General features: G+C 43.3%; 1 protein-coding gene across 1 annotated transcript in view; it reads left to right on the forward strand.

The window, feature by feature from the left end:
* Positions 1–5,688: 5,688 nt before the first annotated feature.
* The window catches only part of Rlf (RLF zinc finger), a 69,881-nt gene continuing 58,618 nt past the window's right edge, over positions 5,689–16,951 (forward strand). Inside the window, exon 1 of the mRNA XM_042677293.1 lies at positions 5,689–5,949. Coding sequence (XP_042533227.1) covers positions 5,689–5,949 — 261 coding nt within the window. The remainder of the gene's footprint in view (positions 5,950–16,951) is intronic.

Raw genomic sequence — 16,951 nt, forward strand, 5'->3', positions numbered from 1 at the left:
AGCTATTGGACCTTCATTAAAACAAAGCAACAAGCTGGGTGCTGGTGGCTTATGCCTATAATCCTAGCTATTCAGGAGGCTGAGATCTGAGGATCTCGGTTCAAAGCCAGCCAGGGCAAGAAAGACCGTGAGACTCCTATCTCCAATAAAACCACTAGAAAAACCGGAAGTGGCGCTGTAGCTCAAGTGGTAGAGTGCTTGCCTTGAGCTGAAATGCTGAGGGATAGTGCCCAGGTCCAGAGTTCAAGCCCCACAACCGACCCCCCCCCAAAAAAAAGCAACATTCCCCTCCCCCAGAAAGGAATTGTAACCTTAGGGAAGAGACAGAATCCTAGAGTTCTAGTTAGGTGATAATAGCAATTCTGAGGGAAAGAGCCTTGGAAGTATGGGTAATGTCACCAGGGAAATGTATAATAGGGTGGTGAGGAGTTATCTCTGATAGGTGAGGCCTATCCCCAATAGAAAAGGGGTAATCCCAACTCAACTTCCCAATTATCCTCCCCATCAAAGCTCTTACATTCCCTGATGAAAAGAATTTCAAAACGATTATTGACAAGATTCACAAGTAAAGGACCAGCAAAGATTTATTAATAAAGCAGAGTAAAGCATGGAGAAAGGGAAATCACATCCTGATGTCCAGAGAGTGGGACCCAAAAGGCTCATATGATCAGTCATCATTCCAGTAGTTTATGCCATCTAAGCTAGATAAGTGGTCACCTTGAAAAGTTCAATCATTTTCTTAAGTTCCTATTTTCATGTACCATCCAAATATCAAGTTGTGGCTTTACAATGAAAGAACCTTGTAATGTGACTGACTGCTTCTTGGAACATTCCTTTTTTTGATTGGAAATAGTAACTCACTTAACATCTAAAATAAAAAGGTAAACAGGAGGTGGAGGCAGGAGAAAAAAGATCTCATTTCATAAACAAGCTGAGTATGATGGTTCATATTTGTGGTCTCAGATATTTAGGAAGTAGGATGATTTTGGTTCAAGACAAACTGGAAATAAAGTTAGCACAAGACTCTACCTGAAAAATAATCTAAAAGCAAAAGAACTGGGAAGATGGCTCAAGTGGTAAAGCACTTTCTAGGCAAGGCTCAGTTCAGTTACCAGTACAGCAAACAAACACATAAATAAGAGATGTAGTGGAATGTATGAGTGTACTTTCTGCAAAGATGTTTTCTGACTCCGTTACCTAATTCTATTTATCTTGCCTCAATGACAGTCCTGGATAATTCACAATAAAGTTCTGGAGCATATACACTACTTCCTCATCTAGTAGCTATTCTTGCCCTTCAAATTCTCTTCATACTTTTAGAGGACATCATGCTATATTATTGTCTTTTATGTGTGTATATATGCTGGTTGTAGGGCTAGAACTCAGAGCCTGGGCACTGACTCTTAGATTTTTCACTCAAGGCTATAGCTTGAGCTATAGCTCCACTTTCAGTTTTTTGGTTAATTGAAGATGACTGTTTTCAGCATTTTCCTGCTAGGGCTGACTTTGAACCAATAATCCTCGGATCTTAACCTCCTGAATAGCCGGGATAACAGGTGTAAGTCACTGGCACCGAGGTCTGTAATATTTTTATGTTTTCATTCTTCATGTTCAGGTGGGTAAAGGAAAAGATGGAAGAAAATTTCTTGAGGACAAATTGATAAGACTGGAACTCCAACTTCATTAGAGTTTGAGGAAGAGAAAAAGAATAGGAAATAAATGAGACAGAAGCTTGAGTATGGTGATGATGATCTGAGTCCTTGTTCCCTCTATACCGATTCTATACTCCCTAAGGAAACTTCTTGTGCTAATTTTGTTTCCCAAGCTCACTTTTCTTCAGGGATGGCATTATATTTCTTAGGATAAATTAGTAAATTGTACTCTGGTGATTTAATTACTACCTAGGTGAAATAATAAAATCAAATTCTTCAATTTGTAAATCAGAAATTTTAATCCGCTCTTTTTTTTTGTCGGTCGTGGGGCTTGAACTCTGGGCCTGGGTGCTGTCCCTCAGCTCTTCAGCTCAAGGCGAGCGCTCTGCCACTTGAGCTAGAGCGCCACTTAATCCGCTCTTTTAATAATCTCCAATATGGATCTGTTCCATAATCATTCTGTTACAGAGCAATCCTGACAGTAGATGTTTTCTACAGTCAATATTTTGTATGGAAATCCAGTTAGGGAAACTAAGATTTTCCTCAGAAAGATTATCCTTGTAGAAGTAACAGTAATAATATATATAAATTGCTTACTAAGGCAGGCTCTGTTCTAGGCACTTTAAGAGTGCTGACTTGAGACAATCATTGTTGTGGAATATTTGCCATAGTGAGAACCCCCCCACCCCCAACACATCAAAGGGGGAAAAAAGGAAAGGAGGAAGAAAAAGAACAATCAAAAGAGAGAAAGCAAGCAAGCTGGGCATGGTCATGTATACAAGTAATCCCAGCATTTAGGAGGCAGAGGCATGAGAATCACACATTCATAGACTAGCCTGGACTACACAGTAGTGAGATTCTGTTTCAAAACACAAACATGCTCGGTGTGATGGTGCCTACCTGTGATCCCAGGTACTAGGGAAGCAGAGGCAGGAGACAAACCCATGAAAAAAAAAAATAAAAATAGACAATTCCTAAACCAAATAACAAGAGAGCTAGTGGCTCAATGGTAGAGCACTTGCCTATATGCCTAAGACCCTAAGTTCAGACCTCATAGTGTACAAAGTAGAGGGACTAAGGGAAAAGAAGGAGGGTAGGACAAGAAAAAAAGAACTTGAAGCTTAAAGAGATTGAAAGGTACATATATAAAGCTGAAGCTGGGAAATAAACCCTAAAAATTTGGCCCCAGAATCTTTTGGTATATTTCTGTATGGAAAAAAATTTCCATACCTAATACAGTTGTGGGGCTTGAACTCAGGGCCTGGGCACTGTCGCTGAGCTTTTGTACTCAACGCTAGCATCCAATACTTTGAGCCACTGAGATACATCTGGTTTTCTGGTAGTTAATTGGAGAGAAGGGTCTTACAGACTTTCCTGCCTGGGCTGGCTTTGAACTGCAGTCCTCAGATCCCAGTCTCCTGAGTAGCTAGGATTACAGGTGTGAGTCACTGACACCTGGCTTCAGGACTTATTTTTCCCCCCTATATTTTCAGCCTTAGGACAGGACCTGAAACATATTGTACTATCACTAGTGTCTTTTAACACTTCTCTACTTACCTAATGGATATTCGTGTGTGTGTGTGTGTGTGTGTGTGTGTGTGTGTGTGTGTGTGTGTGTGTGTGTGTATAAAATCTAGTATATATATATATATTTTTTTTTTTGGGTCCGGTCATGGGACCTGAACTCTGGGCCTGGGTACTGTCCCTCAGCTCTTCAGCTCAAGGCTAGCACTCTACCACTTGAGCCACAGTGCCACTTCCAGCTTTTTTCTTTTTGCTTATGTGTTGCTGAAGAATTGAACCCAGGGCCTCATGCATGCAAGGCAAGTGCTCTACCACTGAGCCACCTTCCCAGCCCCCTCTAGTATATATTCTTTCCTATCTCATTTTGAAACAACTGTAACAATTTTTTTTTGTTCTCTTTCTTCACCAAAAAACCCCACCATTGAGCTGGGCACCAGTGGCTCACGCCTGTAATCTTAGCTACTCAGGAGGCAGAGATCTGAGGATCACGGTTCAAAGACAAGCTGGGCAGGAAAGTCCGTGAAACTCTTATCTCCAATAAACCACTCACAAAACTGGAAGTGGCCCTGTGGCTCAAGTGGTAGAGGGCTAGCATTGAGCTGAAGAGCTGAGGGACAACACCCAGGCCCAGAGTTCAAGCCCCACGACCAACCAAAAAAATGCCCACTAAAAACCAAAACCAAAAAAACAAAAAACAAAAACCCATCATTGACATTTCCCCCAATTCAGCTGATGACTTTATCTTATCCTAACCTCCTCCACCTAAGGAGCCACTCCACTTTCTTAGGCCCTGATGTAAAGCATGGTCTTTCCCCGAAATGACTCAGGTCATTCCCCAAAATTAGCTGACTCAGGCCTTATCAGGTGACACAGGCAGCTGCAACCATAAACCATAGCCCTACCACAACAAAATCCCCTGCTCTCATGCACCTCACAAACTCCACATCTCACACAAACCAGACAGCAGAGTACTCCCAGCCCCTAGTGAAATTCTCTCCACCCCCATCCTCTAGCTATATAAACCACCTTGCTCAAGGACTAGTACTAATCCCTGCCCAGAAGGGTCAGCCTGTGAACTTGCTGACAATAAACTTTGCTGTATGTGACTTGGTGTCAGTGTGGTCTTCTGGGCTGAGGCTTTCAACTACCAGCTCTATCCATCTACTTACACCTGGACCATTCGCGGCAGGTCTCTCCATTTGAAATAAAAATGTCAGCTGGGCACTGGTGGCTCACACCTGTAATCCTAGTTACTCAGGGAGATCTGATGATCACTGTTTGAAGCCAACCCAGCCAACCCAAGAGTCTGTGAGACTTCTAATTAACCATCAAAAAGCTGGGAAAGCTGGAAATGGGGCCGTGGCTTGAGTGAAAGTGTGCCAGCCTTAGGCAAAAGGAGGTCAGTGACAGCACCCATCCACTGCCCCAAGATTGACCCCTTCCCTAAAAAAGTGTCCTTAATTTATACCCCAGGCCAACCTTTTTTTTTGGGGGGGGGGTGAGTGTTCTCTTCTCTCAGGTCCAGTTTTCCCATATCAAATCCAATTATGCTCTTAAGGCAATTTTGAGTCTGTTCCTCATTCCATTCACTGATAAGTCTTGCCATTCTTAAATTAATCCCATGATTTTTGCCTTTTACATTTACTATTGTGACTTCCTGTGTGGGAGAAAATTTTTTTCTTTTTGTTGGTTTAAGACAGCCTCTAGAGGACCTCCTGCCTTTTAACCTGAGTACAAGGGATTACGGGTGTGAACCACCACGCCTAGCACTTTTTTTGATGTGTTTAAATCATATGACCTTTAATTATGGATATGGTTTGAGGTAGAAATGGATCTTAATTTACTTTCTCTCAAAAAAAGTTACTTTCTCTCTCGGCGCCGCTTCATTTCCCCACTGACTTGTAACACCATCCCTATCATAAACTCAGTTTGCTTGGAACTAATTTTCATTTGGATCTAACAACCATAGCTTCTTCTTTTCCTCCTCCCACTAGGGATGCTTTGTTTTGGTGGAGGTGGAGTTTGAACTCACGCTTCCCGCTTCCCCTCCCACTTGAGCCACGCCTCCAACCTGCTGTTTTTTTTTCAGGAGGTGACTGGCTTCAGATTAGGATCTTCCTACTTACACCCCGCCCCTAGAGCTGGGAACACCGGCCACTGCTCTAGGCTCTTAGGACCACTTTCCACCTTCCTCTCATCTTCAATTTGCAGCTCAGTCATCGCCATCATATCTAGAATGTCTACAGAAGTTCCAGCCAGACGACCCATAACTCCAAACGGCCTAAAGAGACGAGGTGGACTAGAACTCCTGACAAGCTGTTGCTAGGCGGCTGTTAGAGCGTTTGTTGCGCAGGCCTCAGAGAGAGCATCGGAGCGCTCGGCGCCCTAGTGACGGAATCAGGCGAGCGCCGGCGTCGCCAGGGAGTGCGTCAGTGCGCGCGGGCGACAGGGGGGCGGGCCCAGCGGCGGGTCACGTGGCTTGGTTGCCTACGCGCTGCTGGGCCGTGGGAAGATGGCGGACGGAAAGGGAGACGCCGCCACCGCCGTCGCCGCCGCAGCCGCCGTCGCCACCGAGGCTGAGGCTAAGGCACCGGCGGGAGCGGGAACCGGAGATGGTGCTGAGACTGAGTCCATGGCTCGGGGTCATCGCCCTACATCGCCGGCACCCGGAGCCCCCGGTCTGAGACCGTGTCTGTGGCAGCTGGAGACAGAGCTGAGGGAACAGGAGGTGTCGGAGGTCTCATCTTTGAACTACTGCCGGAGCTTCTGCCAGGTAAGGGGTTGACTGGCTGACTGTGGGCAGCGGGGCGGGGGCCGAGGGGAAGAGGCCCCCGATCCGTTGCAGCCTCCGAGCTGCTCTGAGAGCAACACCATCCCCGGGTCCCGCCGCGCCCCCAGGCCGGTAAGGCCCAGCCAGAAGCTCAGTGCTGGCCCTGCTTCGCCACAGTCGACTTTAGCCACTGCCCTGGTGGGTTGGGCTGGGCTCATTGAGCCCGGAGACCGCCACCGGCTCCAGGGAGAGGCCGTGCCCTGTCTCCTGTGTCTTGGCTGGGTAGTTGGAGCGTCACTGCCTCCTGAGGGATTAATTGCCCGTGCCTGCAAGAAGATGCCTTTTTTGTTGTTTTGTTTTTAAAGTGGAGTGCTGATTTCCTAACTGGAAAGCCAATGTTTTGAGTTTTTTTGTTTTTTTGTCTGTGGAGTCTTCTGGCCTCTAAAAGATAATGACAGTTGGTTTTGAAAGGCTTAGTTTAAGGGCTGTTATGGGTTGTGGGACTGGTGGTTGATTGGTTTTTGCCCCTCACCCTTTTTGAGGGTTTCACCTTTTCTTGTATTCATTTGAGGATTCTGCTAACCAGGAGCGAGGCCGAAGAGCCTTGTGGTGGCGAATAGTCTCGAGTAAAAGAAGAGACAGAGACAGTATGGCCTCTTTTGGTAGTTATGTGATGGATCATTTTGTGCTATAGGAGTCCCAACCTATAACTACGTGTTTATGCACGTGTTTGGTTTGTTCTAGATCGTGCCGAGGTTTTTCTTCAAATATTTTCAAAACGTAAACATTTGCCATTGTTATTTCTACTTCTGATGTTTGTACTATCAGGTTTCAGTCATCCCTTTTGCTTCTTGCCCGGTGTACCTTAGAGAATTCAAAATAATCCTAATGTATTGGTACTTGAACTCCTAGTGAGCAATCGAGTGTGCCGAATGAATTGTGGCATTGGAATGGGAGGAGGGGGAACAATTTGTTTTGTTATTCTAGAGCACAATCAAGAGTTGATTTGCATGAGTGCCCTCCCCCCCTTTCTGCTGATTCCAGAGCACCTTCTCTTTGAGTGGAATTTTGTCCTTGTTAATTTCTCCCTTACGTTGTAACCAGTTTTTGTGTATACAGCCTGTAATTATTTTCTGCTTACTAGTAACAATCACTCTTATTTAGAATACTGGTTTATGCTACAAGATTTTTACTGACTCTTTAGATTGATGCCAGGCCCAAGTGCTGAGCGAGGAAACAGAGTAAGTAACCAGTACTTACCCTTGATGAGCTTACTGTTGGTAGGATATTGTAGAAATGACATTATTTTCAGAGTAGTTTTGTTAATAATGGAAAAGAAGATGTTGTAGAGACAGTGGTGAGGAGAGAGCCCTCATGGGACATCCTAGAGTGAAGACAGTAAAAATAAATTTAGAAAGGTTAATTATAGATTGTAATATATGCTTAGTAGTGGGAGAAGCCACTTTGATAGGATAAAGCCCTATTCTAAAAGGATGAAAGTGAATCATGTAAAGGTGTGGTGATGGGGAGGAGACAGAATTCCAGTGTCAGTGGTAGACTTGAGAAGGAACTCAGTATGCTACTGGAGAAGAGAAGGCTACCTGCAAGGGGAAGTATGGGAGCAGGAAAACAATTGTAGGTTACGAAGTAGGACTTCTCAGCTTAATTTGTCTTCCTCAATGATAACAAAAATATAGATTAATTCTTAATGTAGATATTTCCAGTCAGATTGAAGCTTGTCAAAAGATACATATATATATATTTTGATTTGTATAGTGCTTACAGCTCCAACTTTATTACTAGTAATTTATTTATTGTCGGTCGTGGGACTTGAACTCTGGGTCTGGGTGTTGACCCTCAGCTCTTCAGCTCAAGGCAAGCACTCTACCAGTTGAGCCACAGCACCACTTACGGTTTTCTGGTGGTTAATTGAAGATGAGTCTCGTGGACTTTCCTGCCCAGGCTGGCTTTTAACTGCGATCATCAGATCTCAGCTTCCTGAGTAGCTAGGATTACAGGCATGAGCCACCAGCGGTGCCTGGCTCTAACTTTATTTTGTCCTTTCTAATGGCTGCGTAATATTCCACTGTATATAGGTAGCACAATTTTTGGATCCATTCATCTTTAGTGGGTGTCATGGTATTTTTGTTAATTTCTTTTTCCTGTAGCCAAGATAAAGTCAAGAGAAGCAGGAAAAACTTTTACCATTAACTGAGTTGGTTGAATAGCTCTTGCTTTTCCATTTGAAAAGCAGAATAAAGAAACATGATTGTATGAGTATTGAAGAGAAGTTAGGATATAGAGATAGGTGTAATAGTATTGTGTTATAAAGACTTTACCTGTGCTCGTAGGATGTTTTCTTTTTTTTTTTTTTTTTTTTAATGCTTTTTTTTTTTCGTAGGATGTTTTCTCATCAAAGGTTTACTCAGAAATTCTGTCCTGAAGATTTAAATTGGACCAAATTTAGGACCCTTGTGCAACATGTTGGCATTATATTATCTTCATCTGTTGCAACCCTTAATAAAAATGGACCAATCTTTGAAATTGCACTAACTCAAATAAAATGACAGATGAATGAAATTGAGAAGCTTGTCTCCTTGTAGGTATATTTTCAATTTTTTCAAATCTGTGAAGACAAATAACACTCCAGAAGTAATAGTTACTAGGAAAATGATACTCAGATAAAGTCTGTTCAACTAATGTATGTATTCAGTGGCTGGGATATAATGCTTTTTATTTTTCATTTTTCCAAAAAGGTTTTCCCTTTCTGATTGTTTTAACATCAGAAAACAGTCTTTCTTTGCTAAAAAATGGATGTCTTTAGCAGGGTGCCGGTGGCTCAGCCCTGTAATCCTAGCCACTCAGAAGGCTGAGATCTGAGGATCTCAGTTTGAAGCCAGCCTAGGCATGAAGGTTCCGGAGACTCATCTCTAATTAGCCACCGGGAAACTCGAAGTGGCACAGGGCTCAAAGTGGTAGAGCAATAGCTTTGAGTACAAAAGCTTAGGGACAGAGCCCAGGCCCTGAGTTCAAGCCCCATGACCAAAAAATAAATAAGTTGATGTCTTCTTAAATTTTTGCCATACTTTTGGAATCAAGACTTTGAAAAGTTTATAACTTGTGGCTTTATTTGTAACATAAAATTTGAAGGCTTTTGCTGGGTACAGGTGGCTCACACCTGTAATCTTAGCTCTTCAGGAGGCTGAGATTTGAGGATTGCTATTGGAAATCAGCCCAGGCAGAAAAGTCTCCATAAGACTCATATCTTGGGCTGGGAAGGTGGCTCAGTGGTAGAGCGCTTGCCTTGCATGCCTGAGGCCCTGGGTTCGATTCCTCAGCACCACATAAGCAAAAAGAAAAAAAGCTGGAAGTGGCGCTGTGGCTCAAGTGGTAGAGCGCTAGCCTTGAGCTGAAGAGCTGAGGGACAGCGCCCAGGCCCAGAGTTCAGGTCCCATGACCAGACCCCCCGTCCCCCCCCAAAAAAAGACTCATATCTCTCATTAACCACTCAAAACCTGGAGTGGCAGACAGTGCCCAGGCCCTGAGTTCACGACAAAATTAAAAAAAAAAAAGTTTTTCAATACTTTTGTTGTTGTTTGCCTGTCATGGAGCCACAGTTCTACCTGGCTTTTTTTGAGTAGTCTATTGGAGATAAGTGCCTCACAGACTCTTCTGCCTAGGCTGGCTTGGAGCCACAGTCCTTAGCCCTCAGCCTCCCAAGAAGCTAGGATTACAGGTGTGAGCCATTGGTGCCTTGCTTATTTTAATTTTTTATTGTTATTGTTATTGTTGTCAGTTGTGAGGCTTGAACTCTCAGGCCACTGTCCCTGAGCTCTTTTTGCTCAAGGCTAGAGTTCTACCACTTTGAGCCATAGCCATCATTTCTGATTTTCTGGTGGTTAACTGGAGATAAGAGTCTTCACAGATTTTCCTGCCTGGGCTGGCTTTGAAGCATGTTCCTCAGATTTCAGTCTCCTGAGTAGTTAGGATTACAGTGTGTGAGCCACCAGCACCTGGCATTTTTATTTATTTAGTTATTTTGTCTGTCTTGGAGCTTGAACTCAGGACTTAGGCATTGTCCCTGAGCTTTTGTGCTCAAGGCTAGTACTCTACTACTTTGGGGCACAGCTCCACTTTTGGTTTTCAGGTGGTTAGTTGGAGATATGAGTCTCACTGACTTTCTTGGCCAGGCTGGCTTGGAACTGCCATCCTCAGATCTCAGCCTCCTGAATAGCTAGAAATACAGGGGTGAGCCACCAGTGCCCTGCTTGGGATAGTTTTAGGTTCTAAAAGTGACTTTGTAGGTTTTTATTTTCTTTTTTGGAGTCAGGGTCTCACTATGTAACCCGGGCTGGACTTGAACTTGTAATTTTTTTTTTTTTGGGTCAGTGGTAGGGCCTGAACTCTGGGCTTGGATGCTGTCCCTCAGCTCTTTGGCACTTTTTCTGCTTATTTGGTACTGAGGAATTGAACCCAGGGCTTCATACATGCAAGGCAAGCACTCTACCACTGAGCCACCTTTCCAGTCCTGAATTTGTAATCTTTTTGCCTCAGTCTCCTGAATACTGGGTTATCTTTGTTACACCATGCCTGGATTGTAGATTTTTAATGATCATGGGGCATGCATGAAGCCCTGGGTTTGATCACTCAGCACCACATAAGCAGGAAGAGCCAGAAGTGGTGCTGTGGCTCCAATGATAGAGTGCTAGCCTTGAGCTGAAGAGCTGAGGAACAGCGCCCAGGCCCAGAGTTCAGGCCCCACGACTGACAAAAAATAAAATAAAATAAGAAATAAGATTAAATTAAAACATCATTTCCTAGATTAGTGATTTGGGTACAAGAGCTCTGAGTATGATAATATCATACAGTGGTATCCCTTCAGAATCTCTCAGGATACATTACAAGACACTCATGCCCATCCCATGCCTAAAACTGCTAGTAACACCAAATGTTAGTCCTCCCCCACCCCATATATACCTATACTAGTTTAATTTATAAAATCAGGCATAGTAAGAGATTAACAATAACTAGAAAATAGAAGTTATAACTATTATCATTATTTTTTATTTTTTTGTGGATTGAGGGACCTGAACTCTCAGCTCTTCAGTTTAAGACTAGCGCTCTAGGGGCTGGGAAGGTGGCTCAGTGGTAGAGCACTTGCCTTGCATGTCTGAGGCCCTGGGTTTGATTCCTCAGCACCACATAAGCAAAAAGGAAAAAGCTGGAAGTGGCGCTGTGGCTCAAGTGGTAGAGTGCTAGCCTTGAGCTGAAGAGCTGAGGGACAGCGCCCAGGCCCAGAGTCCAGGCCCCACGACCGAACCCAAAAAAAAAAAAAAAAGACTAGCACTCTACCACTTGTGCCACAGTGTCACTTCTGGCTTTTTCTTCTTATGTGGTGCTGAGGAATCCGAACCCAGGGCTTCATGCATGGCAGGCAAGCATTCTACCACTGAGCCACCTTCTCAGCCCATATATAACTATTATATTACAGTATACTTCAATAAGGAATTGAATGAATTACATTTCTTTATCAAAATAGCTTATTGTGAACCCTTCCTTAGATGAAGGGAACTTGAAGATATAGGCATTGTGACTACTTATCCATTGGATACTGTGTAAGAATTACTTGAATACCTCATTGAGCTGGCTAACAATATGGAAGTAGTATATACATCTTGGATAAGATGGACAGAGGAATGGTTTATTTCTGGGTTGGGACTAAAGTGGATGGCACAAGGTTTCATCAGAATTCTTAGAACAGTTTGCAATTTAAAACTTAATGTATTTATTTCTGGAATTTTCCATTTATTATTTTCAGACTAAAATTAACTGGTGGTCATTGAAACCCACTGGTAAAGGGGTGGGGCCTACTATTCAGTCTTCACCTTTAAACTAGCTCTATGAACCTCAGCATGCTATTTTCTATAAGTCTTAATTTAATCTTTTGTCAAATGAAATGATAATACTATTTATTGTTCTCTGTTACTATGTTGTTGTGAAGACAGAACTAAAGAAAACAATGTCTTTGTAGTTATTTGGATAATCCATATTTCATATTTCTTAGTTTTGGAATAAAATGAAATGTCTTCGAAACTTTAGTTCAGCTTGCTTTTCTATTCTCATCTAGTCTTTTTTTTTTTTTTGTCTGTCGTGGGACTTGAACTCTGGGCCTGGGCTCTGTCCTCCAGCTCTTCAGCTCAAGGCGAGCTCTCTACCACTTGAACTACAGCGCCACTTCCAGTTTTCTGGTGGTTTATTAGAGATAGGAGTCTCACAGTCTTTCCTGCCCGGGCTGGCTTTGAACCGCGATCCTCAGATCTCAGCCTCCTGAGTAGTTAGGATTACAGGAGTGAGCCACCAGCGCCCAGCTCATCTAGTCTTTTGTACTCTTTTTTAATTTAATTTTTTTTGAGAGAGGGTCTTTTTTTTTTTTAAATACCGGTCGTAGGGCTTGAACCCTGAGCCTGGGCCCTGTCCCTCAGCTCTTCAGCTCAAAGCTAGTCCTCTACCACTTGAGCCACACCTCTATTTCCATCTTTTTGCTCATGAATTGAATATGCGTGTCTCAGATTTGCCCGCTAGGGAAGGCATCAAACTGGGAGCTTCAGATCTCAGCCTCCTGAGTAGTTAGAATTTATAGGTGGGATCCACTAACTCCCCCCTGTCGCTGCCCTCCCCCCCTATTCTCACTATGTAGCCTAGGTTGTCCTATTCTCCTCATCCTCCTGTCTCCCAAGTGCTGGGGTTACAGATGAGCACCACCACCACTGCCCTATTTTACCTGAAACAGCATTTTCTGATCACTTTCCACCCCCATATCCCTTCTTTACTTGTCTTCTGATCACTGTTAACTGATCTGTTTCGTCCACTGGAGTAGAAGTGCCATGAAGGTATTAATTGTTGAGTAGTTCCTTGTACTTTATTGGAACCCATGATCTTAATTTCTTCCTTTCTCTAATCCATCAGACTTTTTGAAGATAACAAACAAATCTTATTTTTGTCGGTCATGTGGCTTGAACTCTGGGATTGAATGCCGTCCCTCAGCTCTTCAGCTTAAGGCTAGCGCTCTACCACTTGAGCCACTGTGCCACTTCCGGTTTTCTATTGGAGAGGAGAGTCTCACAGACATTTCTGCCCGGGCTGGCTTTGAACCCCAATCCTCAGATCTCAGCCTCCCGAGTAGCTAGGATTACAGGTGTGAGCCACCGGTGCCCATCCAGATACAATATAACACACACACACACACACATACACACGTGTATGTGCGCACGTGCGCACATTTATGTGTGTGTACACGCTGATACTGGGGCTTGAACCCTGGGTATGTCCCTGAGCTTTTTTCCCTCAACACTAGTACTCTACCACTTGAACAAGTGGTAGAATAAATTGTAGATAAGAGTGTCACAGACTTTCCTGCCCAGGCAGGAAAATTTTATAAAATTTTCATTGCTGTCAGGTGCCGATGGCTCACACCTGTAATCTAGCTACTCAGGAGGCTGAGATAGGAGGATGAGGTTCAAAGCCAGCCAAGGCAGGAAAGTCCCTGAGATTCTTATCTCTAGTAGACTGCCAGAAAACTGGAAGTGGTGCTGTGGCTCAAGTGGTAGAGCACTAGCCTTGAGTTGAAGAGCTGAGGGATAATACCCAGGCTGAGTTCAAGCCCCACAACCGACAAAAATCCCCAAAACAACAACAAACGTTCATTGCTGACCAAAAGCCAACATGTAAACCACTATATGAAAAGTTATAATTCAGGGGTAAGAGAACTTGTGTAGCAAGCACAAAGCCTTGGATTTAGTTCCCAGCACTGCTTATCTTTGTGTGGTGGCACATTGTTAAGTGCCTGTAATCCTAGCATTTCGGAGTCTGAGGCAGGAGAGGATATTGAGTTTTAAGCCAGCCTGGGGTACAGAGCCAGTTTAGGAACCAGCCTGGCCTATATTGGAGGGAAAAAAAAAATCTCTCCTGTGCTAACCACTCATGTGAGGAGTATTTTCATTTTACAGATAGAAAACAAATATAAGGAATCATGTATTTCACAAGTAGTGGTGAGGTATATAGATATCAGAGCCCATGCCCTTTTTTTCCATTTTTCAGTATTTCCTAAACTTTTTGTGCCTGAAGATTATGAATTGGCCAGATAATGGTGACTCATATTTGTCATTCCAGTTACTCAGAAGTAGGCTGTAGGGGGAAGTGAGCCTACTCCATCTCAACAAATAGGATGGACATGGTGGGGAGTTCTATAATTATAGGTACATGTGGGAGGATATCCATCCAAAGATTGTTCCCAGGCAAGAAAGGCAAAAAAGTTATGACCCTATTTGAAAAATAACCTAAAAGAAAAAATGATTCAGGTGTAGCTCAAGTGGTAGTAGCAAGCCTCTAGGCTTTGAGTTCAGTCTAAAAAAATAAAGGTTTATACATTAGGACTAGGCATAGTTGTTATGTGCCTATAATCTTAGCTACAATGTGGAAGTAGAAGGGCTATGGCATGAAGCTTCTCCAGGGCAGAGAACACAAGATCCTGTCTTAAAAATAAGCTGAAAGCAAAAAGAGTTGGAGACATTGCTCAGTTGGTAGAACAAATAAGTAACAAGGCCCTGGATTCAAGCCCCAGTACTGTACAGCCCCCTTCCCATAAATTAGTAACCCTTATTTTTCAGTTAGGTTTCTGTATTAATATGTTGGATAATTCTGGGATTAATGTGTTTTGTTTTTTCTGGTCCTGTGGCTTGAATTCAGGGCATGGGTGCTATCCCTGAGCCTCTTTGTGCTCAAGGCTAGCACTTTACCACTTCCAGCCTTTTCTGAGTAGTTTACTAGAAATAAGAGTCTCATAGACTTTCTACTCAGGTGGGCTTTGAACTGCACTCTTCAGATCTTAGCCTCCTGAGTAGCTAGGATTACAGGTGTGAGCTGTAATTACAGACACCCAGCTTGGATGAATGTTTCTTAATATGTCCTTAATGTCAAGATGCAATGTAAATTTTCTATAGAGACATTAGGTATCCTGAAGTATTTAAAACATTATCTAAAAACAAGATCTAAAACATATTGCCATGTTTAAAGCCTACTTCATCCCAAAAGTCACATGTCTTTTTTTCCCCACTATAATAAAGCAAGACACAGAGTATTAGTTGTTTTGTCTCTCTACATACCACACTGAAGTTTGGTTCTCTTGTTTCTAAACTATGACCATGAGCTTTTCACTAAAAAAAAATACTTCTCTCTATTTTTTCCATATGAATTATATTTCAGTGTATTATAATTCAGGTACTTGGAGAACCTCATGCTTACAAGGCCAGCACTCTACCACTTCTGTGTGTGTGTGTGTGTGTGTGTGTGTGTGTGTGTGTGTGTGTGTGTAACAGACAGACAGACAGACAGATATAACTGGAGTTTGAATTTAAGTCATTGTACTGTTAGCTTTTTTCACATACAACTGGTGCTCTGCTACTTGAGAGATACCTCTAGTTCAGACTTTCTGATTGTTGTTGTTGCTGTTATTATTATATTGTCAGTCCTCGGATTTGAGCTAAAAAGTCTGGGCACTGTCCCTGAGCTGCTTCTTTTGTTCAAGGCTAGTACTCTGCCACTTGGACCACAGCTCCACTTCTGGCTTTTTGGTGGTTAATTGAGGTATGAGTCTAATGGACTTTTCTGTAATCCTCAGAACTCAGCCTCCTGAATAACTGAGCCACCAGTGCTCAACAAGTGTTGGTTATTCTCAATATGGGGTTTCACTTTAGGCCCAGGCTAGCCTGAACTTTGATCCTCCTATTTGTCCTTCCCTTTGTTGTTGGGATGACTGGCACACACCACTGTGCCCAGCCAGTAGTTGAAATGGAGTCTTGCAAACTTGTTGGTCTAACTTTAAATCATTGATCCCTTGATCTCTGCCACTCAAGAAGCTAGGATTACAGGCTTGAGCACTTTGCTGTCTGCTTTAGGCTTGTTTTCCTCTCAGAATATAGTCTTATATCCCTCCAGTCTCCCCTACAAGCCTGAATAGCAGTCTTCCTTTATGCCTCTTGAATATCTGGTGTGATAGGCACAGACCGCTGCTCCCTGGCTTGTTTGATGAGAATGAGGTCTCACTAACTGGGCTGGCCTGAACTATGGTCTTCCTGATCTCCATCTCCCAAGTACCTGGGATTACAGGTATGAGCTATCATGTCTGGCTTGCATTCTTGTTTTTAATGTAATATGTTGAAGACATTTTTCTGTACATTTGAGCATGCACCATAATTAATCACTTGTATCCTTTTTTGGTTGTTACCACAAATAATGTTTTGGAACACATCTTAAATATCAAGCTGGGACTGGGAAGGGGCTCCATGGTAGAGTGCTTGCCTCGCATGCATGAGGCCCTGGGTTTGATTCCTCAGCACCATGTAAACAGAAAAAGCTGGAAATGGAGCTGTGGCTCAAGTGGTAAAGTCCTAGCATTGAGCAAAAGATAGTGCCCAGGCCCTGAATCCAAGCCCCAGGACTGGCCAAAAAAAAAAAAAGAAGAAAGAAAGAAAAAAAAGGGCTGGGAAGGTGGCTCAGTGGTAGAGTGCTTGCCTTGCATGCATGAGGCCCTGGGTTTGATTCCTCAGTACCACATAAGCAGAAAAAGCCGGAAGTGGCGCTGTGGCTCAAGTGGTAAAGCACTAGCCTTGAGGTGAAGACCTCAGGGACAGTGCTCAGGCCCAGAGTTCAGGCCCCACAACTGACAAATAAATAAATAAAAATTTAAAAAATTACTCTGCTAGACATTGAAGGCATGCTTAGGTGGAAGAGTACCTGCCAATGAGCATCAAGCATCAGTTACTGAGTGTAAGTCCTGGTCTCGGGCAGAAAAAAAAATTATGCTAAAAGACTGTTTACTTTGGTGGGTGCCGGTGGCTTACACCTGTAATCCTAACTAATCAGGAGGCTGAGACCTGAAGATCGAAGTTCAAAGCCGGCCCGGGCAGAAAATCCGTAGGACTTTTTTTTTTTTTTTTTTGTCGGTCGT

Source organism: Dipodomys spectabilis, unplaced genomic scaffold, assembly GCF_019054845.1.
Source record: "Dipodomys spectabilis isolate Male_0828 unplaced genomic scaffold, ASM1905484v1 ptg000002l, whole genome shotgun sequence".
NCBI classification, from domain to species: domain Eukaryota; kingdom Metazoa; phylum Chordata; class Mammalia; order Rodentia; family Heteromyidae; genus Dipodomys; species Dipodomys spectabilis.